The following is a 25,455-nucleotide window of genomic DNA, read 5'->3' as shown; positions in this document are numbered from 1 at the left end:
GCTTCTCGTATGTTTTCTTAGCTTTTTCGATACTTATTCCCCCGCCTTTTGGTCCTGCATGTAGGAAGTAGTAATTAACATTCTAATATCACCCCGGTGGTCATAAATGGTGTTTGTCATTTGTGGTTTTCTTGTGTGTGATGAAGTACTTGATGTGGCTTTGCTCCTTCCTACCGTGACTGCAAATCCTGAGCGCGAGGAGCGCGCCTTCCATACAGTGTCACTCACTCCACCGTCGTGCATGCTGGGGGCCTTTCCAGCAGACATGACCATTGACGAGTGCGCTGACACGGCTTTGCTCCTTCCCATCGTAACCACAGATCCTGAGTGTGGTCCGCACCTTCCACACCTGGGCAGCTTTTCATTCCACCAAATTCCACTCCACTCGTGCATGTTGGGGGCCTCTAATCCATCGACGATCACATCTCTTCTCGTCTCCCCAACACAACGCCCACACTTGCTTTGTTTTGTGCGCCTTCATGTACACTTACGACACCACAACTGTCGACTTACGCCACATCGCAACGTTTTGTATAACCAAAATACGCTAGATTAGCTTGCTGGTTCTTCACCGATCAGTCTCGCGAATGCCGTCCACCCTGGCCCGGCAGATTCTCACCGCACGTTCAAATTTACAAGACGTTATTCTCAAGCGGGTGGCATACATGTGGGTGGGTGGTGGAAGTCTCGTAGGTACGGCAGTAACCTCCCGTGTCCAATGGGTTTAGTCCTATTAATCATCACAGTTACAAGGAAGAAGCCACCAGGTGTCTGATTCGGGTTGCTAGTGTGTTCAGTGTGGCAGCGAAAGCAGCTGAACCATGAGTGCAAGTCCTGCAATGCCACGGCTACCTGTTTGTGGGTAGTAGCAATTTTCGCGCGGGTAGGTACGAAGCCAGTCCAGCAAAGACCACGTACTCATTCCGTAAATGACAATAGGAGGAGCATCATGGAACAAGACTGAGGATGACGAAGACACTGCTGACGATCTAGACAGCACCAAGAGACTTCGTTGCAAAGATCGCTGTCTCGCTGGCCGATCTCAGTGAACGCTGAGGTGCGAGGTTAAAGCCATCCACTTTCCGCTCAGGCTCGGCGATTTCAGCGACTCCACCAAGAGCCAATGACAAGAAGCGGACGCAGAGCTGCGAGAGTGAAGCCATTGACTTTACGCTCAGGCTCATCGTATACAGTGCCTCCATCAAGAGCCAATGACAATATCGGCTGCAGCTCTTGCATACATCATACCCTCCATACTGATTAGGCCTGCGCGAATTGCAATCTGGCTCTACGGGTCTGGTGTCTCGAAACTGGCGATGATAGGACCTCTCGTATACTAACTTTCCCGGAGTGATTAACTAGGCACACACTGCTACATACATCCTGCAGTGCGAATATACCTCGCCTCCGCCGTTGCCGACAGACTTGTCACGGAGAAGACCGCAAGAAGCAACTACTGCAGTCAGCTCTAGGCCTTTACCCCAGGTCTTTCGTCCACCAAGCGATCTTCCCGCACCGGTCAAATACTGCACGTCATGGTAGCGGATCGTTTCGACCCATTCCATCCTGTCTGATCGGTCTACTCTGCAAGTGCCGATGCGCCTTGCTCTCATGCTTTTCCCGTCGGCTTCTAGTCTTGCAGAACTACTCACCGGTCACATCGCGCACAAGACGACATCAGGCATCATTCTCTTGGAAGGATCTGCCAGCGGATAAGACGACCATGACAAAGACATGATGTTGATGACCATAACAATGGGTATTGATACAACTCACTGCAGTAGTCTTAATACTGCCGCACACTAATCAATCAAGAGTCGCCCGTGCTCGTCGGAACGACACCCTATCTACTGAGATTCATGGCTTTTACATTTGAAGGTGGGGATAAATCAGGGGTTAGCCTGCCGTCCATTAGCGTTATACTGGCTTTATCCCTGGTGCTTCGCGGATTGACAAAACCACGGCACAGCGGCAAAGCGAACGCGAAAGTACGCACGCATCGGAGCTTCGACATTGATTAAGGCAAGCCTCGGGGTCATACTCGTCCAGCCATCTCCTGCCAGTTTAAACATGTCGATCCTGATCACGTCAACGGCCTAAACTTGGCCGAACGTACGTCTTCAGATTCCAAGATGCTCCAGGCACTGGCGTACTCCCCACACAGTGGGTATATCGGCCCGCTTCTCGCCAGATTCATCTGGTCTGGCCTCTCATGCTTCCCTTGCGTATCGGACCACGATGCCTTCACGATTGATGATCTTTGACAAATCCCTCAGCCAGACATGAACAACCCGGATTCAGACCCTTTCCGTGTCGGTCCGCTTGCACATCTTCGTATGCGACATCGGCATACCGAACGTCGCCGACTCTGCGCGCCATGTTCTATGCGTCTCTTCACCGTTCAGATCCCAGGATGGTCAGGATGTCAGACTCGTGGCTCGATGACATTGGCTTCATTGAACGGAGTACGCCCGGCCGGTACTCTATCTCGTGTGGGTCCAGGAGCAAAGCCGAAGCGCAACTATCCGTCCACGTCTCGGTGCCAGTCATCAATACAGATGGGTGCAGCCGATGCGAATATGGCTAACCGTCGCTGCATCATGCCGGAGATCGCCCCGATATGGATTCCTTCGTTCGTTTTCGCAGAAGATGGTATCATTGAGGCGAGGTGAAAGCGTGCAGATGCGTGAGACACGCAGATGTCCTGGTCTATTATGCAATGCCGTCCCAGGAACATATCCTGCATGTGGTCCTGGATCGAATAAACGCCACAGCCAAGTGGCGGCAACGGCGGCGGGGAACCTTCACACGTACCAAGTGCCAACACAAAGTCGACGCGTTATCTCCTCCTCGTACACGCGGAATGCAGCGCAAAGAATGTGTTCTCGACCGGCATACATAACCGACAGCTTTGTGTATGAAACGTATGAACCGAAGTTCGTCGATCGGTAGAGCGTTTGGTTCTCTGGCTTGCGTGCATGGCGCACGCCCCTAACCCCACCTTTTCCCAACGGTTCCACTTTTTGACCTGATCCGGCTGGAGATGTACAACCATTATCATCATAACCGCGCAGTGCGCGGCTGTCGTTATTGTGCTCGGATGTCGACGCAATGACTCAAAATATTCTTTGGGACCGAGGCGGCGATTTGCCGGTTCAGCTGGCTACTAACGACCCACTGCCTATCAGCTGCCGCGAAAGCTGCGAACTCTATCGTCCCTCGCGACACGCCTTCCCGGCTGTGCTACTGAGCAGAGCAGCATGTGCACTCCTTTTGTGCCGCGTCTGCAACAGCGTTGAGCGTGTAGTAGCTGGCTAGTTGACCTTACATGTCGGCCACCACTTATTCATCATCAGCTACTGCAGACTGCTGCGAGGCGCCAGGAACCGAGGACTAGACACACGCTCGGATGGGGAAAGCAGAGCCTCCTACTAGCTGAATCCAGTTGTACTGTATACAGGATCGAATCATAAATCCGGTTGACGCCATCTTATGCAGGCGGGGTCCCACCGGCGTGGTTCGGGAATGCCAGGTGATGCAGGTCTCAACACAGCCGCCAACCGCACGTCAGCTACCCACCTTCAGAGTTTTCAGGAACGTCCGTCAGTGTGCAGGAATGCACAGTAGCCGGGCACGCGCTCGCCGAGCTCACCGGAGGATCGAAGTCACCTCATCAAAACGAAGATTGACGGACTGTCCTTGAGGCCAGTCAGGATTGATGTTCGCGTGAGCCGCTTGGAGCGCGGCGGTAGTCTACGCACGACCACATCCGGAAATACATCTACAAGGTTATTCATTGGATGCAGATTAACTTTACCCTCTTCGATGTGCATTACTCCGTAGTCTACAGAACTGTCCCGGCTGTGAGCGATTGGGTTTACCAAGTGGCCACCAGGTGTTCTTTCTTCGTCGCTCAATGCAGGGACCCAGCATCCGACCGAGCCTTGTATGCATGCAATACCGGGGGTTTCGTCACCCACCCCCTTCAACGTCTGCATCGAGATGGAGTGGGACCCATTTCCTCATATGAGGATAGATGCGTTCAGCGAAAAGTCTAGACTCGCCAATCGGATTGCAGATCGGCTGGGGAAGGAAAAGTATCCCTGTATACGCTAGCTCAGCCACTCACCTCTTACCGAGTCTGAACGGAGTCGCTCTTCAGCGCCGGCAGCAGGGGCATGACTTCCCCGAAAGCTGAAATCTCACTAGCTGCCTAGTCTAAATCGTTCTATCCAAGGCCATTTTGCACTGGTATGACCAGCCGACTTATTCTTGCACGCGACTGCGGCGGTAGAGCTAGTAAAATGGGACCCTCTGACAGTTCCGTCATCACGCACAACATGTTGCCTGGTGTGAGCGGGTACCACTTTCGCCTTCACCTGGGTGCCGGTGCTGGCGTAACCGACTGCTCTGTCATTAGTTGGAAACTTTCTTTTGTACAACCCTCCCGCTTCCTCATCCTACCATTGGTGAAGTCGTTTAGCTACTTCTTCCTCCTTTACTCGAACCAGGTACCAGAGCGATAGTACATACTACACCTGGTGCGACGTGAAACGCCACCAGATCACGTAAACTCACATCTCTACACTTCCTTTTAGTTGGCTTCTTAATCGTACATCTTGTCTCACCTGGGCCTCTCTTTTCACCATCGTCCATCTTCCCACGCACTGAGCTTTATACCTCTTCACCACTTCACATCATCCAAGACGTAGTGAGAACACTCTTCCAAAGCCATGGACAGACCACAAGTTTCGATACCACCCGTGAGTAGTACCATCAATATTGCATACTGCTACAACATACTGACCCCAAACGCTAGGCTGCGAATATCCTTGGTGTAGGTTTCTCTGCTCCACCCACGTTTTTGACTTGAGTCATGATACTGACATACGATCTCGTTCTCTAGACGCTCGGCACTGGTGAGTACCTCCGAACGTTTGGTGGCTAAGGACTATGCTAACTTGAGTAAAGTGTATGCAACCCCACGTCAAGCCCTTGACCCCACGAAGCAAATGCTAACAAAGGTCCGAATGCAGCTGCTGGTGTATACAAATCATCCCACAGTAAGTGTCACACGCATCAGCATCGCACACGACAGTTCGCTGACTTTGCCGAAGAATATGGACCAACTGGCGGCGGAAGAGCACCGAAGGCCTTCCAGGCACCATGCTCATACTCTGGTCAATTTGTACGACACCCCACATGAACGAGCCCAGTCGATCCAGCTAACCACACGATGCAGGCGGCGTACCGTTTGGTGTATACGCGATTGTTCAGGTATGCCATCACCCACCTCACAGTCTGTCCCACGTTTTACTTACGTGTGATTAGAACTTCAACTTTGCCCTCAAATTCCAACCTCAAGCTTTCGCCAGTCTCACCTTAATCGCATGGGGCCAAACACTCTACTACCACAACAAATGGAGGGTCTGGACAGCCACTGTTGCGACCATCGCTCTTGCAGCTAGCTTCGGTATCATGGAACTCATCCTCATTCTTACACTACGCGTAAGTCAACCGCCCAGTCCACATGTGTGTCCTTTCGAAAGCCACTAACGAAACACCGTACAGGGCCCATACAGCCGCGGTATCGAATGGCCCATGATGCTAATGGCCATCTCCGCCTCCGTAATCCAAGTCATCGGCCTAATCCCACCCTACTTCGAACTCGCCAAGCGCAACGGCCGCGTCATCGGAATCGACTTCTGGTTCCTCACCATCGACTACCTCGGCGCCTTCTTCTCACTCATGGCCGTCGTCGCGCAGCAATGGTTCGATGCTCTCGGTGCCAGTCTATACATCGCCTGCATGGTACTCGAGACTGGTATCTTTGCTAGCCAAGCAGTCTGGCTATGGCGTGTTAGACATGTGCGCAAGGAAGCTAAGAAGGCGGGCAAGACGTACGACGAATACGTTGCTGAGAATAGCGGCAAGAAGTTGCCGAGGTGTGGGAGTGAGGAGACGTTTGTTGATGTTGAGACGGGGTGTGAAAAGAAGACGACGATTGGAGGTGGAGAGTATGATGCTGGTACGACTGAGAAGGCGACCGAGAAACCATCCACGACCCAAGAGGAACGCGTCGATGCCACCCAGGCGACTGCGACTCCCGCATCGACATCGACAGCCACATTAACGCCCATATTCACTTCGATGACAACAGCGCCGCCACCCGACACACTTCAGGCCCCCCCTGCTGCCGTTCTGAAGAACGATACGTCCGGTTGAACACCTCTTTCCATACCCCCCTTTTCCTTCGGATAATTTGCACGGCGCTGCACCTACCATATTCCGACTTCTTCATGTCTTGTACGATACCTCACGATGGCGATTACGGCGTACCATCTTTCCTTCCCTTTCCTTTCTTTCTCAATCTGGCGACGATGGTTAAAAGCTCTTCCTGCTCCTCCTCTGGTAGGAGGTCAAAAGCTCGTTTCCTTTCAAAAAGTTGAAAATAACTTGGGTGGCTATCTGCTATGGGTTTCTGGTGTTATCTGGGGATGGGGATGGGTCAAACTGCGGACCGGTGTGCGTTAGCATGGCACGGCACGGCTTGTATGAGTAGGAGTTTAAAACTAATAATATGGTTGCTCTGACAGTGCGAACCTTGATTGAGATACATTGAAGCCGAGGCTTACAATCGACACGTGATCTGACCATGCGCGATAGTCATGCGGGCTAGTGGGGTGTCTTTGCGGGTAAGGTATTGGAGTGCCTGTTGGTTTGACTACAGTTTGCTACTCTCTTTTCTCAATCTCCCCCCATCAAACGATAGCAAGGGCAATGATCAACGGAACTCGCTACTCATCATCCATTTGAGCCTTGCCTCGCTGTTCCTTATTCTCAGGACCAGGTCGCTTAGTCGACACAGTACCTTTGAGCTTCGCAGTCTCAGCAACACCCTCACCCTTCTTACTCATCTCGCCCTGCTTGGAAATCTGGGAGCTGTGGTGAGTGTCACCATTAGACAAACCCTCTTGCTTTCCAGACATGTAGTTGAAGCTCCTGGGTTTTCCGCGGGGATCGGCCTGTGGTGTTACTTAGCAATCAAGAAGTAGACAAAAAAGGTGACATCTTGTACGAACCGGGTCGGCTACATGTGAAGGTGCAGCCCCGTGACCCATAGCTTTCGGGCCCAACTCTTCATTAGGGTCCGGCCTGCCTGCACCAGGTGCGCTGGGATCGCCTTTCATAGTGATCTTGTGGCTGCGCATGTTCTCCTCGTTCTCGCCAGCCATCTTTCCTGGCATGGTTGGATGCGGCTGGAGATTGGCCGCGAGGTTCTGCTTTGACGAGGGGCGCAGATCTGAATTTATAGCGAAATAGAGACCGCCGGTGAAGGCCATGGCTACACCTGCGAACTTACTAAAGGATACACGTTATAGGAGGATCGGGATGAGAGTTGCGATGGCATCAAAACGTACAATGTGAAATCGCTATTCTGCACCTTGGGGATGATGGGCTCGCTGGCATACTGCCTGCTCTGGGCGCCTTTCCGCAGTGGATGAGGCCTAGCGCTACGAGAACATTTCGAGCCCTGTGTAGTGCCTGTAGCGGAGGCGACTCGCGGCTTTGTAAAGCGAAGTAGCGGCATATTGAATCACATAGATGTAGATACTAGGTGTAATTGAGTGTGGAGGAATGATTGGTAGTTTGTTTCCATCCTCCACGATATTTAGACATTCGGTGCTAGGCCAACATCAGGTTCCAAGGTTATCGTCAATGCGCGCGAGGTGATGCGTCATCGATTCAGCGGAGCCATCTCCGGGGTATGAGTGTCGTGTTCAGAGATGGAAAAAGCAGTACGTGCGCCATGGAATGCATGAGAACGCGTTTCATCAGAGTTGCATGGTAGGATGACGTCTTTGCGGGGTGCGGGCGCGTGTCTGGGGAATTGGACACGGAGGTTCTGGCTAGCGTGGTGAATACGTCATGGTTTGTTCGCGATGACCCATTAGCGACGAGCTGATTACAACTACTCAAGGTAGATACTATATACACATGGAACGGCTATCCCAGCTGTCAGAATTCACACGTTCAAGTGACATGTGCTGACTAAAGGTAAGGTGTCCAATGAGCGATCTAGGCAGTGAATCACATGAGCGAGCTAAGCAGCTCTGCCACGCGACGCATACGAACACCCTTCATCGACGACAATGAACCATGCACTCGTCTCAAACGTCTCAATATGACGACAGGCCTTTTCATGGCTGCGCATCGAATGCAGGCGGATCTAGAACCATTGCAACAGCGGCTCATTCGTGCGACGCTCAACACACAACCTCACACCGACAATACGACCACGGTTCTCATCCACGGCGCGATAATCCGCCAACACATGCGGAAAACCAAGCCTTGACGTGTATCTTGATTCTATATACTGTAGAGAGACTCTTTTGTACGAAGGTCCCTACGGCTTCTGATCAGCGTCCGATATGAACACAGTTACATCCAACTTCCGCTTGCCGTGGACCGCTACACGAACACCAGGAAGCTAACAGCTGACGCCATCCCAATAGCCCACCAGGTACACCCAGCGAGCAGATTCTGGAAGCCACGCGAGGCACTAGGGACTGGCGAGCCTGGCGACGACTCTACCGAGCATACTGTTCCGTCGGGATCGGTGCTAGTGCTAGCACTCGTATTGAAGAGCAGTTCAACCCACTGAATGTCAAACCAGGCCTCTTGTCCGGTATCCATACGCCCCGAAAAGGTGCCGCCATTACTCCAAAGGCTCAAGATGATCATGCTCTCTGCATCCGGTACGTTGACTTCCGTGTCAGCCGATTGCGCACCGTTCATGTACCAGGCGCTTTTCCCAGGTACCCAGTCCAGTCTGTAATTGTTCCAGTCCGAGGTAGGTTGGTAGTCCTCCATTGACACATTGAACGTTGCACCATCAATGGGTGCATCAGTGTCGGGGTCGGTGGTGGGCTGGTTAGAGTAGTGCACTTCGTCAGCCTTTAACCCGGTTGGTATCTCTATATCCGACTCGGATGTGTCATCGTGGTATGTGAAGAAAGCCGCGACTGCGCCGCTGGCTCCATTGATGCGTGCGGACATGCGGATAGAGGCGTAGGTGACATTGTATTCCGCAAAGTCTAGTTCAGCGGCCACCTGACTTCCATCCGAGAGTCTTGTCGTGTGCAAGGTGAGATAGGTAGAATCCTGCGACACGTCGGTATTCTTACCTGTGAGTGGTTAGAATTCGGTAGAAGCAACGAAAGCTTTAGCTTACTAATTGATACACGAGATGGTTTATAGTACATGTCCACTGTATCATCCCTTGGTGACGGTCTGAACCAGTCTCGTGCATTCCAACCCGAAACCCAGGGAGCAGCTTGAATGATCTTGGATTGGCCACTGGCTGATTCGGTGACTGTGTGACCCTCTCCGTAAGACTTGGCGGAAGCCGCATCGGCGTCGGCATAATCGTGTAGTTGTCTAAAGTCGTAGAAACGATGGAAGCCGTATGTTGCTGCTGTCGAACCATTGGTGGAGAACCGAGTACATTCTGCAGCGGCCTGTGCGAAGAGAGAAGATGCAGCGAAAACCAAGAAAAGAGCTGAGCTGTAAAACATGACAAACATCGAAGGTAAGCGCTTGGGATCACAGCAGAGGAGATCTGCATTCGTCACGACTTAGTAGTCGGACCAGCTTACACTACATACGTGCAGAGGTTGCCCTTTCGTGATCTTGCGGTGTGGATGTCACCTGGGTAGGCGCGGGAGCGAGACATTGACAGTAAAGACGTCTGATCTTTCAAATTCGACTTCTGGCGTTCCCTCTAGAGAGCCTCGACGTCAGCGTGCGGTGTTGCAGGGCAGTATTGTTGGTCAGGGCCGGTGCATAACAAGACGACAAGATACAAATGAGGCGTGCAGAGTTTTGTGGCTGGGTCGTGGCGCCCACTTGTCGAGTTCTCCTGCGGGTACTAGCCACCTTGTCGCTAGGTACCGTTCTTGAAACATTATATTACGTTTCTGCTGTTGAACATCGCTGCTAGTCGCGAAGGCCAGACGCGTCGATGGGACGCGTCTAACCTTCGAAGGCTTCGCGACGCGTCTGGAAATGAAAAAGCCAGCTAGCACTCATTCGAGCTAGCGCAAACACCTACCACCGGGCATTCTTCCTGCAGTCGTTCACGTCATCACCATCACCAATTCGCGAACCCCATACAGACAACATCAGCTTTGTTCTACAATTTATCTCGAAATGAGACGGTCGCACTTTTGTAGCGACCTGATTGGCTCGCTTCTCGGCGCTCTATTACAACCGTTCACCATCGGTCTCGCGCGTTGATGTGCCGACGAATAACCCCGCCGCTACTCCAACAAAGATGTGTCTCGGCAGTCATTCTGAGTCCGAAGGGCTGAAGCTTACTTGCAGTCACAATATCAAGCGGCGGCCTTACCTATCGCACGTCCCAGCTACTACAACTGCAAGATATGCGCATTTTGTCCGTTGTCAGACACACCACCCATCCTGGAATTGGCGCATCACGGGGCTCAAGGCAGCATTGCAGGCATCAATAATGAGCATTTCTGTAAGCGGATCGGATGTTTCTTGCTCGTCCGACCGGCTCGGCGGGCCTGGTCTCCACTTCCCGGTAGAGACAAATTTGTCTAAAAATGGTATTGTTCCCCGCATCGTCTGCGTAGTTGGTATCTTATATATATCGTGTCTGTCTTCGCGGTTCCTCGATAGCGTGACAGAACCACCGAACAGAGAACATGGCTTCAGAACACCAGGCACAGCAGACCTTCACGTTTCACCATGCCGACCTAGGCCCCATGACAGGCATCGTCACGCCCGACAACGTTGTTCAGTTTCGCGCCGTGCCATACGCCACCATTCCCGCTCGCTTCAAGCAGTCTGTTCTCTCAGATACGCTTGCGGGCAAAAAAGACTTCACGGAACACGGGTATGACTTGCCCTGCTGCTTCCCTCGGAAGAGAAGCTAATGCCCTCAGCTATGCATGCCCTCAAGTCTTTGATAATGACGCGGTTGGCGGCGGTAACTTCTCTGGCGAAAAGTTTCCACAATCAACAGACGAGTTGAAATGTGCTATCCTCCAGGTGAATGTACCGCTTTCGTGCCTTGAGCAGCAGCCACCCTCTTCAAGACTCCCTGTATCGGTCTACATCCATGGGGGAGGCTTCGTGCTCGGAAAGATTGACGAGCAGCACAACACATCTCTCATGGTCGAGCAGTCGATCCTCGATGGCCAACCCATCATCTCCGCGAGCATACAATATCGTTTGGGGGCGCTTGGCTATCTACATACTCCGGAGGCTGGAAATGCAAATCTCGCACTGAACGATCAACGAAATGCGCTTCTCTGGATCCAAAAGTTCATCGAGGGCTTTGGAGGGGACAAGAAGAAGGTTACTGCGTTTGGAGAGTCCGCTGGCTCCATGTCAATATGCGCCCACATGCTACGCCAACCTCCGTCTTCGGGTCCGCTGTTCCAGAGAGCGATTCTCATGTCTGGCATTATTGGGCCAACCACAGCACCGCTATCACCCGAAAGCGCAAGCGAGACATACAACAGCTTCTTGAGAAGGGTCGGGATTGAAGAAGAAGGCGAGGCAGGTCTAGGGCAATTACGTCAGATGGACGTACAAAAGATTGTCGAAGAATCCGCCGAGCATCGAGCAGCTGGTAATATGTGGCTTTCGGTCCAAGATTCTGAATGGTTTGGTGATGAAGCGGGTTCTGTGACATGGGACCGCATCCCCGCGTTGCTTGGCAAATGCGAGTGGGTCAACGAGATTATGCTGGGAACTACAGGTTTCGAGGTGAGTCGATGCTTCTCAATCATACGTCCAAATCGAGAAGCTTACTCAGATATGCAGGGCGTCACGTTGATGTCAGGAATTACTGCTGTCAGCCCGGACGCTTTCCTAGAAGGCATCGCAAAGCAGCTAGGCGAGAAAAGCGCGGACCTCGTCCAGCAAGCTTACGGCATCTCGCCGGGAATGGATAAGAACGTGTTTATAACTGCAGGCGCACATTGGGTAGGGGACGTCGTTTTCGATGGTGAGACATTCCGCATTATGCAGTGTGCATAGCTAATAGTTGAAGCGCCGACTCACTACTTAGCACAATATCTCACCCAGCATACGAACAAGAAGGTCTATCGGTACGTGTTCGACGTCCGCAATCCTTTCGCTACCAGTCCCTTTTGGCAGCAAGCGCATCACTGGGTCGACGTCTACTACGTGTTCAAAACGTACCAATTCCGCTATCCATCACAAAGACTCAAGGACATCTCTACCCAACACGCACGAACTTGGAACAGCTTCGCGAATGGGGTAACGCCGTGGAAAGAATACAAATATACCGGCAAAGGTGACGAAGTGGTGATGGTGGCAGACGAGCGGGATGGCTGGGTGCAAAGGACTGTTGAAGAGCATGAGAAAGTGGTGGATAACAGCTGGCGGAGGTGTGAAGCGTTGGTTGAGAGCTGGGACAGCATGCGCGGGAAGCATTTCTCGCCATTACAAACCGAGCCAATGAAGGCGAACAAGGTAGCCTAGATTAGATGGTGAGGACACCTCATACAAGGGAAAAACTGAACACCCTAGAGGCTACATCAAGAAGAAAACCTGCAAATTAGGTGGCCTAACGTCGATGTAGGCTCCAGACGTGTCCAGGTTTTCCCTAGATTGACGTGAGGATATCATCCGGTGCTTCTCGATCATTTTGAGTCATATGGCGCTAGGCTGGATTACACTTAGTGGCTTCTTCTTGAGGCGGAAGATCCTCCGAGTCATCTCTTCTATCGTCTTACCAAGTGTACAAGTATCTGCAAGACTTTCCATGCATCTCATCAATCCCGGCACACCTCAAGATGGCTTCCCAACAATCCCTAACACCGTCTTCGCGGTTCGCCCTTGTCACACCACGACTCATCATTGTACCTACGCTATTGGCTATCTCGATACCGGCTTATGTCGCTCTTTTCGCGAACCTCCTCGCAGATACGTCATTCTGCGAGATGGGTTTTGGCGACAAGTTCCCCGTAGTAAAACGCACGCAAGAAGAAATGCATAATTCGATCACTACACGAGACATTGCACAGTGTTGGGAGAAAAGGGGATTGGGCACTTTTGCAGTTGGCTGGCGACCGAAAGAGTGGTCTGACCATGCGATGGGCCGGTCTTTAAAAGATGCGAGCGAGAAAGTCCGCATTATCGACGGAGATGAGATGGATAACGTGTGCCAAACACTCGGCTCCATCGAATGGCTAGGCTACGCAGGCGTCCGAGATGCAACAACAACCTCTCTTCCTCCACGCGACGATTCTGACGAACCACTACCACCATGGGAAGAGATGGTCGAAATGCTCTATGGTGTTGCGCCAGCGTATTGGGGTCAGGGTGTAGCTCGCGAGGCTGCGGAAGCAGTCATGCAGTGGGCGGCGGCGGAGAAGGGTGTAAGGAGGTTCATCGCTGAGACGGAAAAGCCTAATGCGAGAAGTGGAAGAGTGTTGGAGAAGATGGGATTTAGGAAGAGTGGCACTAATTATTGGAAGAATGAAGATGAGTGGGAGTGGGAGAGGGACGCTAAGAGCCTTGAGTAGGCAGGTTTGTGTTATGTAGGCGCATTCTGGGATGGTAACGAGCTTAGTGCAGCAATTTTGCATCCATTAAGTCCTTTTTGGTGTCTTTAGCTACTGATGAGATGTTGTAAGTATTTAGGCCAGTCCGCTGTGACTTCCAAGGTTGCTCTTAGCAATGCCTTTCTACCCTTTCTCATGCAAAAAGGATGGAAAAATGCTGAGCTCTCGTCGCGCTCCTGTCCGCTTGAGGGAGGCCTTAGCTTTCTTCGCCTTGGGCCACTCATCCACCTCTTTCTCATCTGCCTCATCTAGAGTGACGACTGTTTCTGAAGGCCGGCCGTCGTGGAGATCGGTGACAATCACCTGAACTCGCCGCTCTTGCTGAACCAAAAAGCCCATCATCAACCACTTCCCTAAACTGAAAATCGCGTCCAATCCACACCGAGGATAACAAGTTATAAGATATCTGTCTACGCAGTTAATGCGGACCCGGCACAAGCGCTCACAATTGAGCAGAGGTCGGAGTGCGAATAGGTCTATCAGCGTATCTACAGACCGTAGAGTACGCAGGCCTGTTCGGCAGTTTATGCTAAACAGCTCTCGGGTAGGCACAGTCAATTCAATCTCTCGGAGGAAGACGCAGGCAACTGCAAGCTGTACCATGGGGCTTTTTGGAACGAGTGACGCCTGAGAGAGGTGAGACACATCTCCAAGACGAATGACTAGGTTCTTTACCGCCAGCAAACCATCACCATGAGGGATTGCGGTCAATTCGTTGTGAACCCACGAGCCACCGTCGTAGTTTTCGTCACCCGCCTCAAAGTTGAGAAAGATCCACTGCGTGCGCTCAAGCATGTAGACAACGACCTCGCCCTGCAACTGTCCGCATGTGGAGGCTAAAGCAGGGAGCGAACGTGACCAATAGTTGCAATGTCGCGGGTTTGGGAACAAAGTCCTCTCGCTCTTGTTGCAAAGCTTCAAAGAGGTTGGGTAGTGCCATACACAACAATTCCATTCTTGAGAAATATCCCAATCATCCGTGTGAGGGTTGTGCGAATCCGGCCATACAGTTCCATGTTCGAGAAGATAGTAATGGTAAACTATCTTTCGAAGTTCAGCCGGAAGTTGTAAGAAGTGAGGGAAGTATGGTGGCGGCTCATAGGATAGATATCCCGTTACTGCTGCAGCGACATCCTTAAAAGCCGTCCACTCGATTCGCTCAATGCCGTTCTCATAGTGGAGCCACTCGACGACAGGACCTGAGAACTCCCGAAAAGCAGCCACCTTCTCGTCTGGCCATATATCGAAATCGTTGGTGAAAGCCAAATACTCCGTTGCGACCTCTGCGAGATCACAGAATGCCAGCTGCTCGATCGGTACCAGGCCATTCGTAGTTTGGTGCATATATGTTACCGCGGTCGGGACGTCGCGCGATACAAGGATATTGGTCGTATCTTTGCCCACATAACAGCAACCGTACCAGCAATGATACTGATGCTCGTGAAAATACGGAACCCTGAATGCGTCATACCAGCCTGCCATGTCGAAAAAGACAGCATCGCAAATCGACACATGGCCCTCGTGTTTGTAAAGTAGCTTCAGAGTCTTCAAAACATACAGATGACAGTCCGGTACGAAAGCCTCGAAACTAGATTTGCGGTCGTCTTCGAGGTATGCAACGCACGCTGCCGATATCCTGGTGAACTCTTCCTCTGCAGAGATTTCCGTGTATTGGGTGAAAGCCTCAAAGGCTGTGGCTTCGTCTACAAGGTGCGCGTTCTCCCTGGGCATGTTGACCTGAAGTGCTTGCTTAGTTAAAGCCTCGAGCGTTCTAATCCTCGAGACATACTGGTACTGTAGAACCGATGTAGTTCGACATTTTGATTCGTCAAGATCAAGTTCTGTGAGAGTTGGCAGGGACTAACGGGTTGACACACTGCGGCGGTAAGCGTGAACAATGCAGTTAACTTACATGCGCTTAAAAGTATACTTACAGAGACCGTGCGCCAACAGCTTTAGTCTAGGCATCAGGGTGTGGCAGTAGCTCAAGTGAATTTACCTAGGTAAAGGACGTCTGCGGAGATGAAGGTATCACGTGACGTAGGTATGTAATCCTGGCATCTAAGCATGGCGCCAGGCAACCCGCGCGGGGGAATCAAGGCCTCCATGCTACCATCAGTCACCGACTACTCGAAAGTACGAGAGAGGTAGACACTTCGCAACGCGACAATGACTGCGGCCAACCTCATCCCCGAAGTCGCCCGTCATCAAGTAGCATCTTTTCATGAGCCCAAGTTCACCAAATTCCTCCTCCTACCCGCGGAGCTACGTCTCAAGATCTTCGCAGCCTACTTGCACCTAGAGACAGCGCACAATGACTCCACGCTGGCGGATCATGGCCACCTCAGATACCGCAAGCCTTGTTGCGACGTCTTCGAGGCCTATTTGGAGAATGCGCGCAACACCTCGAGTCTAGCAAAGCATCTCCATGTCGACAATTACAACAACCCTTGTTGCACCTGTCGCTGGCCAGACGACCTCATCATCTGCGATCGGAAGGCTGAGGATGAACTGACGACCACGAAAGTCGCGCCGTGGCTACCTGCTCTCGCATTTGCGAACAAGCAGCTCCTGAGCGAAGTCACCCTCTTCATGCTCTCAACAACCGAGTGGTTCGACTTCAAGTACGATGCAAAGAAGCCCTTCAGAATCGCCCGCTGGTTCGCAGACTTCCTTTCGACGTTCCCCGCGGTCACCATCGATGGCGTAGCGACTACCCAGGGATTCGCAGCCATCAAGCGCATCAACTTCCCCCACGTAAAGTACAGAGCGCATATCATCCGATTCAAACATGACATCGAAGAGAACCTCGACATTAGCCTTATGCTGAAATGCACACAGCTCGACACCATCGCCATGTCATTCCACTGGATCCAGCTCGTCGATAGAGCGTACACACAATACCAGAGACCTCGCGATCTAGAAGATTTTCTGGATGCCTTCGGATTCAGACCGATGCTTGAACATGGCGGGGTCAAAAAAGTGTATCTTGAAGGTGTGAATCATCTTCAGGGAGGGGAGGCGCGGTTGGCTTGTTTGTATCAGTTTGGCGAGTGGCTTGTCAAGGGGTATAGGAAGCGGGGGAGGGAGGTGGATGTTCATGTCAGTGAGCGACGTCAGCGGTTTGATGGGAGGACCGTGGGGCCGAAGCTTGTGGTGGAGGACAGTGAGTAGGAACTGGAAAACGACAAGGCTGACCGCAAGGCTGGGAAGCGCAGAAGTCGGAGGGCATATGCAAATGCAAGGCTTTTGCACTGCAATCTCTAGCGTGGATGAGGGATAGGTGAGGCTGAACGTCGCAGGAGTTGCGACCAACGGTATGGAGACATCACAGGCAACAAACAGAGAAAGACAAACATTGCGGATCACTCTCGACCGTTCAAGTCAGATTTCCTCCATAGTGTTGTAGTGACATCCGGATGGAGTAGCTCAAGCGTTGAAGGTAGCCATTTGAGCCGGTGTAAAGAACGTGCGATTGGCAGTAGACGGCCAACACCGGGCTCATATTGCGACGAGACATGATCAAATGATAGCTCATCGACTCAGACACAAAGTTCTGCTCGTCGCCATCGTGCTCATTATCCGCAAGTGGTCGCGACCTGATCCAGTGATGTTCTCGCCTTCTTTTCGTGTTCCGTCATGCGCAACGCTTCAAAGGCGCGACCCGCCCGCTATCCACCGCCCCTGACCCAACCTGATTCGACCGCCATTTTCGCCGTGGTACAAGTCTCCGCAAAACCAACACAACAACCATTCACACGCGTCACAGTGGTAAAGTTCGCCCGCACGCACACCGCAGGCCGAACGCTATGATCCCACACTGAACAAACACCCCGTCAACGCTCAGAAATTTCACTCCCAGCCCCCACGACAGGCCCTCCCGGCCAACACCGGCCACACACAGTGGATCTTGTGAAAAATCCTCCTCCCAATGCCACCTAGGCATCACGTGCCCTCCTGGCCCATGCCCTCCCCCCTCTGCCTATATAAACCGCCCTCCCTCCGTCCCTCCTTCTGCTCATCATGTCGATCATACTTCATAGAATCATTTCTAATAGTATGCATCCTCTTCTGAGTTACTCTAAGTAGCCACAGAATCTCCACCCTGGTTGATGACTATCAGCCTCGATGTCCCGGAGTGAGGCTTTTTTACGTGGTGCTTCGGCGCTCGTGGCGATGATCTTCAGCTGACTGGTTTGCGACTTCGTGTTGCGCTGGGAGGCAGGACGTTGATGGCAATCTGACAGGTTGTACCTTTTTTTCATCGATGCGATGGGCTTGCTCGTCGGTTGAGGAAGAAAACATGCGAAGTTGATGAGGTGGTTGGGAAGTTGATGGTGTGGCGGAGGAAGCTGCGTCTCGCATCGCGTCGCGCTTTCCGACGCCCATGAACCGGGTCCTGCGAGGAAGGGACGAGGACCCAGGGCGATGCGTAACACCATGAATACTATCAACATTGGTCGTATATTGAGCGCGTTTAAGCCCACAGTAAATAGATGTTTAACTGCATGACTTGTCAGTGATCGAGCGCAGCGAGGCGGCGCCTGTGGGAGTGGCTTCGTGTGCGAGAAAATTGCCAAGCCTATCAACTACCGCGGCGAACATCATCAATGGAATACACCAGACCCCGAGCGCGAAGGGAATAATTCTGCTATCCTTGCGACGAGAAAGCGCAATGCTTGTTTTACACTTCTGCATGAGAGTCGCTTCCAGGCAATATTGACGTTCCCATGTCGCATCGCCCGCCGCTGCATTATGTGCAAAGCTACTGACACGGCCAATCCTGCAAAAACATCGCCCATTCTCTACGCATCACCAACTCCCTCATTATCCATCCAAGTATCACACTATATATAGTGAGCGCAGCATGGTGGGTTGTTTTGGAAGACTAGAGGATGGGGGTTTGAGCCACTCAAAATGTGTGGGATTTCAACAGTGGACGTAGAGAGGCGTCCTTGAACGCGGGCGTTGCGAATAGTCGGGTTTATCCTCCTTGACTCTCGGTATCAATTGTTGTGTCTGAGAAAGATTAGTAGGCTTGTAACATACTAGTAAATGTAGAAGCATCGGACTGGAGAAAACATAGCTTTTGATTTTTCGGTAACTACAAGTGTTCACTCTTAACACCTATCCCATCCAAACTTTTCCATCATGACAACAACTCCAAACTCCTGCCTAAACGCCTGAACATACCCCGATATGCATAGAACTTTTCCTTTGTTCGTGGACCTAGATCTCAGTCTCATGCTGCTGATGATTTCGCCAACTTCCTCTTCCGTACTTCTCGGGCTTTGGCCGCGTTCTCCTGTAACTTGCGTTTGGCCACACGTTTTGTCTGCCAATGAGCGCCTTGACCGGTTCGAGCTAATGGCTTAGATGCGCCTGGCTCAATTTCCGGAGAAGGAGTGCTGCTGCGTGAGAACGTGTTGGCTGCTATGACTGAGGAAGTTGCAGAGTGAATCTCTGGTGTTGACGAAGATATGCGTTCAACGGATGGCCTAACATCATCTCCAACGCCCTTGTCATCGCCACCGTCAATGTGGTTGCTGTCCTTGTTGCCTCCGTGTACGTTATGGTCTGGAAAAGAAGCCTCGAACTCGTCGCTCGATAGCAATCCAACAGATCCCTGAGGCGACGAACTCTTTTCCCGATCCATGGCGTTGCAGATCAGTACTTCCTGGCGGAGACTTGACTGTATTTTCCTTGCTTGGTGGAACGGTGAAGGGTATGTAGGTATTTTGAGTAATTTCGGGGCTGACTCCGCGCGAGCAGTGTTATCATTTGAGACACCTGTTACGGTGTTGTTTGTCGATAGAACGTATTCTCGAGCGCGTTTCAGTGAATGCTGTTCTCCCATCAGACTGGCGATAGCGACGTCGAGATCTTCGATCTTCGCATTTAGCCCCGATAGTACGGCTTGTCGTTCGGTATGGCGAGTTTCATTCTGCTTCTGTCGTTGACCCATTTTAGAGAGCTTGAGACAACATGAGATTTCGGAAGCCTCTGTCGCCCATAGCCCGGTAAGTCGACGTGAATAATTGATGTAGCAGATCGGGTATGCGATGAGTGATGAAACTCAATTCCGTCCGACAGTGTAATGATCGTAAGTGAAAGTGGGAATAGAAGTTGACTGATTGAAGAGATGCTAGTAGCTATACACATCAGTGCCAACAGATATGCATATCAAAGAAATACGCAATGAAGTGAGAGGACGTAATGGGCCGAGTGAGAGGATGCTGTATGGATCTGGAGAGCGATTCGCAAGAAGGTTCTTAAGTGCTCAAGGAGTATAACAGTAGTCTTGGATCATCCCGGAGTGCTCAGTGCGCCTCTCTGGTATGCTGTTGACAAGTCACATCGAATGAACCGCCCCATGTTCCGAGGTTTTACTACTGCAGATATACCGGAAAATAGAACAGCGATGTTCGATTCGAACAAGTAGCTGATCACCGAGTCCGCGTCTCTGTCTCAATCTCCACGTGCTCGGGTGTGACATCCATCGTCGTATTGGAGAACATTCTGCTACGACGTGGCTTCAGGTGTACGGTGCGATTGATACAGCAGTCGTGGGATCACGAGAAGAGGTGCCAGCAATACATCAGCCATGACCTGAATCCGTTCCGGGATGCGTGTCTCACACGGGACGAGAGGAGTGAGCGGGGAGCGGGGAGGACCGCTGGGTATCAGTGAACCGGGGCCAGAGATAGCCTAGCCCGGGTTTGGCTAGTCAGGGACCAGAAACGTCTCTCGCGCAGCGCGACACGTCAATTTTTTGGAGTTATCGACAAAGTTCGCGACAGCAAAAGGCTATCACGACGCCAATGCTCGAATCCAGCCCTGGGTATGCCATCTTCAGCGATCTGAGGAGAAGGATGGGTACTTCCTCTTCTCAGCCCGTTCCTTCCCCAAAACGCGAGGCCGCGACGGTAGCTTCCCCCGCCACGGCGCGCAGGTCCCACTTTAGTGAGTAGACGGCCTCGACGCGTTTTAATGGGCACTTTTTCGCTCCATCAACCTCCGCCTTCCCGTGCAGAGCCTCGACTAACGCATTGGAGTGGCAGACCCAGACATGGATGACGTCGCCGCGTCAGAGCAGCTCATGAGCGAAAAGGGCACGCGCATCGGCGCCGCCGGCTCCATTGGCACCCTCTCCCAGGTCGACGGCAGCCAGGACGCCTCTCCTCTCATCCAGAAGAAGCGCAAGCGAAACAGCGCACTCGGTCTGACGAAGAAGAGTGTCGCGACTTCTCCAGGTAAAGGCATGCTAGCCCAGAACGACATTCCGGCGTCATCTCCTTTTCCCTTTCCTGCGACGCAACCGGAGCCCGAATCGCCTGCCACCAATGCTTTCACCCACTCCACCGCAGTCGAGGTACCCGACTCCCAAATTCCCGGACGACCCGCGCAAGCGACTGCTTCCTCGCCCATGTCCAGCCACGTCATTCCGTCCAGCGCAACCAAAGGCAAACGCACATACAAGCAGAGCAAGCAGTCGAAGCGCGATCGGGCTATCAGCGACGCCATGCAAGACGCAGGCATGGACCAGGACGGAGATACAACCATGATCGCAGACGCGACCGCCTCACCCTCGCATACGGCATCGAAACACAAGCGCGCTCAAGAAGTGGACGCGCCGGAGTCGAATGACGCACATACACGCAAAGCTGCTGCAAGGAGCGCTGACGGAACACCCTCATCGGCTAAGCGGCGGAAGATTGGTACGCCCAAGTCGCTGACTACACTTCGAGACCTTATTGGAGGCGGGGAAGACGAGGACGCCGAGCAACCACGGACCGTCCAGAAGTCGAAACTAAAACGAATCAAGAAGCCACAAACCCCCGTCGCGAAATCGAGAAACCTCTACGAGATCCCGGACGACGACCCGCGTCCCACGAACGGAGGAGCGAGCAACGCGCAGACATCTACCCCCAAGCCGCGTCTCAGTTTGAAGAAGACAAAGAAGAACAAGGACATGATCGACAACCGGCCTACTCCGGTTCGCACGCCTGCTCAGCCGTCGGGCGAAGAGGAAGACGAGGACAGCATTATGCGAGAGCCCGTCTCCAGTGATGAAGCAGACGTTGCTCCACCGTCCGGAGATGATCACAGCGATTTCAAAGAGAAGAAGAAGACAAAGAAGAGACGGTCATCTGCGAGGAAAGCAAAACCAAGGCGGGAGAGTGGCAGATACAGCTTCACCTGGAAAGATCCTCCCTCTGGTACCGCGGCAGAGAGAGCACTGAACACCGAGCATGACCTACAACACCCCCCAGATCTACGAAGCTCCGGCGACTTCACAGCAGACGAGGAAGAGCTCATCCGTCGAGCTATCGTAGACTACCAGCAGAGGAAAGGCTTGGAGGTGTCTGAACTTGTGGACATCATACAATGGAATCCAACTGACCCCAGCTTCAACACTGGCGATGGAACTATATCATCCAAGAGCGAGTGGTCGCCACAGGACGTCGAGGACGCGCGTGAAAGCGCGGAATTCTGGGACGACATTAAGCACCTTCGCACAGAACGCTCGCACGACAGGCTGAGAAGACATATCCGTCAGACATACCATCAGTTCAAGAGGGGAGTATGGACGGAAGAGGAAGACAAACGGCTGAAACAGTTCTACGGGATGCACCCCAACAAGTGGAAGGTCATTTCAGTAGGCATGGGGGATCGCTCCATGCACGACTGTCAAAACAGGTGGCGCGACTACTTGCAATATGGTGACAAACTCAAGTCTTCGCGCTGGGACGAAGAAGAGGAGGAGCTTTTCATCCGCGCCGTCACTACGGTCGCTCAACGGGACGAAGACCACCGCGCCGAAGAAGGATTACCGCCCATTGACGAATACACGATCAAGGACATCAACTGGCAGCAAGTCAGCCGCGAGATGGACAACACCCGAAGCCGGATCCAGGTTGTACAGAAGTGGAGAAATCTGCAGAAGCGCGAATCCCCGCCAGAGATTGAGGTCGAACGCAAGCCGAGGAAGGAGAAGCCTGCTGCTTCTAAATCTGCGATTCCCGAGCCTACTCCCAAGAAGCGCGGGCGGCCAAAGGGAGAGGCTGGCGCAACACCCAAACCCAATCCTCGCTCTGCCAAGTCACAGGATGTTATCGACAACTCGGATGATGAAGAAGCCCAGGCCTTGCCGCCGCCCAAGAAGGCTAAACGGCCAAGGAAGAGCGAAGGGTCGGAAGTGAAGAAGCCCAAGAAGTTCCGCACGGCCGAGACCGACGAGATTGTTGACAACTCTGACGAAGAACACCAACCCAACAAAGAAGCGGACAGCCCACCGAAGAAGAAGAAACGCAGAAAGTCAAAGAAGAGCGAGGCCGCAGAAGTCGACAACGAAGAGGAGTCTCGCCCGACCAAGAAACGGGATGTCATCGAAAACTCAGATGAGGAGATGGTTGACGCCGATCAGCAATCGAAAGTCTCGCCGCCGAAGAAGAAGCGTGGACGACCACGGAAAAGCGAGGGTACCGAAGCCAACCAGGATCAAACGCCCCGCCCGACGGACACAGGAGATGTCATTGCGGATTTGAATGAGGGTGCTGATGTTGACGAGCAACCAAAGACCTCGACGCCCTCCAACAAGCGCGGACGTCCTCGAAAGAGCGATACACTGGAAGCAAACGAACCGGAGAAGCGTCCCGAGCCTGAAGTCTCTGAGGAGTTAGTAGCAGATCTGGAGCTTGCCAATGATGATCAGTCAGAGCACGCAGAGGGCGACGACAAGGTCGTGGAGGAAACCCAGCCAGTTGTACAGGAAACCCAAGTAGATCCGGCCCTGATTGATCCGGCCTTGATCGGTCCAGCCCTGATAGATCCAGCTCTCGACTCGAACCGTACCCAATCACCGACAACTGGTGATGACGCCGAGCAGGAGATTGAGGAACCATCCGATGAAGACGAACCATTCAGCACCGCACCGATCATCTCCTCAGAGCAACCGCAACCAGACGATAACGACGAAGGACAGCAGGACAATGGGGACTCAATCGAGGACGCCGACCCAATCGAAGACTACGAAGATCAACAGAGCGTTGCGTCGAGCAGCTCATCACAAGACTCGGACGACGACCAGTCCGAGCAAGACAGTAAAGTCTCAGCACCCACGGAGAACGATGAGCTTCCGGTTGAGGAGGCCCAGCCTGGCGGCACTTCGACCGACTCAGATGGCCCGAAGCTGAGCCTGTCTACTGGCGACAAGATGCAATGGGGCGACAAATACGACTTGATCGCGAGCCTGCAAAACCATCGCGATGATCGTGAAGAAGATGGAGACTTCAATTGGGATAAGATCGCAGAAGAAGTGGCAGAAGAGCGCAAGTACATCTGGACTCCGCAAGTACTGCAGACCGCGTTGGACCAGCTGATCCAGCTTCTCCGCGACAACTGCAAAGAAGTCGATGAAGACGACTTGGACGGGACGGTGGATGATATAATGGATTTCATCTCCAGTGAGCATGGAGAACAAATTGACGAGTACTACGACCTTTCATAGGAAATGGAATGATACATGTCGCTGGGTTGTGTCGCTTTCAGGCGCTTCAAGCGGCAGTAGTACAGTGAACGTACTTGGGGTAACGCATTGGTCGCGTGTACATAGTATATAAAACCATATACACCATCACCTAGTGCAGCACTCGAGCATAGTATAATATCTAGCGTTCCTCCCACACCCCGTATCTTCCCCCATCGTGACCTCTCTAAACGAAGCCATCAGCCGCACTAAGCCTCTTCGCCACATCGTGTCGGTTGGCACCCGAGATCTCGCTTTGCCCCCATTGTTACCCACACGAAATCTACTTCGCGTGCGTAGCGCATCGCGCGTAGTGCATTCTAGGCTGGTTGTTCAAATGTTCAAGGTTGTGCCTAGCGAGCATCGAACAACGCAAGGCGAAGTAAACGTTGTGTCGATACATCCGGCGTTTACGGAGCCGCACAGCCACGCTCAACGCCTCAACATAGTTACATTACACTGGGAGGCACGGTAAACAACACAACACATTCCATAGTCGGATCCAGGTGCAGCGCAAAACCTAAAATAGAATTACACAGGAAGGGTTTTAGGGGTCACGAAACGTGGATCCACAGCCGCATGCAGACAAGCAGGTGTAGAAAGGACGAGGCTGTGGATGGTGGAAGGTGTGTGAGCACAAAGGCTAACGCACGCTGCACGAGCTATTGAAATCTCCGGGACCCATACGACGTATGGTAAAGAGACTAGAGGTGTTAGAGAGCTTAGAGGGTCCGAGTACGATGGAATGTGTGGGAGGGTGCTGGGATAGACGCGGTTGGAGGGTGTGAGTGGGTGGTGTGATCTATTAGGTTGGGTTGGCGGAGGGCGCGGGGCAAACTTCGTCCGTGGTGAAGATGCGATGGATGTCTGGCCACCACGAAGATGTTCAAGGGAAAGGAAAGTACATCGTGGAGTGCATACACAAACTCCCTCGAACATATCGTCACGACACAACAGACATGGTGACACCTCGTGCAGGCTGACAAACTTGGACGGGCAGTTCCCTGCTCGAGTACCCACCTGTCTTGGCTTATGTCAGGTGGTCCCTGCTACAACCAAAGGCGGCCGGGGCTTGCAACGTTGCGAGGCCAATGGCGCGATTTCTGATCATTCCCTTAACCGGCACCCTCCATGACGTTGGCTTGTCTATCCGCGGCCAGTCAACGGCTTTGGCGCGAAGGCGAGGCGACGAAACGGACAGGATGGCCTCGCTTTCAGCGCTCCGAGGTAGGGTCGGATGGCTGCTGGCGGAGGCGGATGGAGGATTAGGGTTCGTACTGCTGCACTCCACATTTGGGTGCC

At 52.6% G+C, this 25,455-nt stretch overlaps 8 protein-coding genes across 8 annotated transcripts; 5 read left to right on the top strand and 3 right to left on the bottom strand.

Annotated features, from left to right (window-relative positions):
* Positions 1-4,733: 4,733 nt before the first annotated feature.
* Positions 4,734-6,225, top strand: J4E79_010813 (uncharacterized protein; the record flags this gene model as incomplete). Its single annotated transcript, XM_049359646.1, has 4 exons — positions 4,734-4,763; positions 5,099-5,188; positions 5,332-5,508; positions 5,572-6,225. The coding sequence occupies 4 exons, from the start codon at positions 4,734-4,736 to the stop codon at positions 6,223-6,225; spliced, it is 951 nt and encodes a 316-aa protein (XP_049205948.1).
* Positions 6,226-6,797: 572 nt separating this feature from the next.
* J4E79_010812 (uncharacterized protein) lies at positions 6,798-7,343 on the bottom strand (the record flags this gene model as incomplete). The annotated part of the gene is made up of 2 exons (XM_049359645.1): positions 6,798-7,025; positions 7,083-7,343. 2 exons carry the CDS (start codon positions 7,341-7,343, stop codon positions 6,798-6,800), a joined length of 489 nt encoding a protein of 162 aa, XP_049205947.1.
* A 1,129-nt stretch (positions 7,344-8,472) lies between these two features.
* Positions 8,473-9,587, bottom strand: J4E79_010811 (uncharacterized protein; the record flags this gene model as incomplete). The annotated part of the gene is made up of 2 exons (XM_049359644.1): positions 8,473-9,188; positions 9,236-9,587. 2 exons carry the CDS (start codon positions 9,585-9,587, stop codon positions 8,473-8,475), a joined length of 1,068 nt encoding a protein of 355 aa, XP_049205946.1.
* Positions 9,588-10,730: 1,143 nt separating this feature from the next.
* Positions 10,731-12,540, top strand: J4E79_010810 (uncharacterized protein; the record flags this gene model as incomplete). The annotated part of the gene is made up of 4 exons (XM_049359643.1): positions 10,731-10,921; positions 10,971-11,799; positions 11,857-12,040; positions 12,086-12,540. The coding sequence occupies 4 exons, from the start codon at positions 10,731-10,733 to the stop codon at positions 12,538-12,540; spliced, it is 1,659 nt and encodes a 552-aa protein (XP_049205945.1).
* Positions 12,541-12,854: 314 nt separating this feature from the next.
* Positions 12,855-13,586, top strand: J4E79_010809 (uncharacterized protein; the record flags this gene model as incomplete). The annotated part of the gene is made up of 1 exon (XM_049359642.1): positions 12,855-13,586. One exon carries the CDS (start codon positions 12,855-12,857, stop codon positions 13,584-13,586), a length of 732 nt encoding a protein of 243 aa, XP_049205944.1.
* A 1,330-nt stretch (positions 13,587-14,916) lies between these two features.
* Positions 14,917-15,356, bottom strand: J4E79_010808 (uncharacterized protein; the record flags this gene model as incomplete). Its single annotated transcript, XM_049359641.1, has 2 exons — positions 14,917-15,019; positions 15,184-15,356. 2 exons carry the CDS (start codon positions 15,354-15,356, stop codon positions 14,917-14,919), a joined length of 276 nt encoding a protein of 91 aa, XP_049205943.1.
* A 438-nt stretch (positions 15,357-15,794) lies between these two features.
* J4E79_010807 (uncharacterized protein) lies at positions 15,795-16,799 on the top strand (the record flags this gene model as incomplete). Its single annotated transcript, XM_049359640.1, has 1 exon — positions 15,795-16,799. One exon carries the CDS (start codon positions 15,795-15,797, stop codon positions 16,797-16,799), a length of 1,005 nt encoding a protein of 334 aa, XP_049205942.1.
* Positions 16,800-20,694: 3,895 nt separating this feature from the next.
* On the top strand, positions 20,695-24,135 carry J4E79_010806 (uncharacterized protein; the record flags this gene model as incomplete). The annotated part of the gene is made up of 1 exon (XM_049359639.1): positions 20,695-24,135. The coding sequence occupies one exon, from the start codon at positions 20,695-20,697 to the stop codon at positions 24,133-24,135; it is 3,441 nt and encodes a 1,146-aa protein (XP_049205941.1).
* Between the last annotated feature and the right edge of the window lie 1,320 nt (positions 24,136-25,455).

The sequence above is a fragment of the Alternaria viburni genome (genome assembly GCF_023758015.1).
Source record: "Alternaria viburni strain BMP 2772 chromosome Unknown scaffold_33, whole genome shotgun sequence".
Taxonomy (NCBI): Eukaryota; Fungi; Ascomycota; class Dothideomycetes; order Pleosporales; family Pleosporaceae; genus Alternaria; species Alternaria viburni.
The sequence above is the reverse complement of the archived record's forward strand: the minus strand, read 5'-3'. Positions and strand labels throughout refer to the sequence as shown.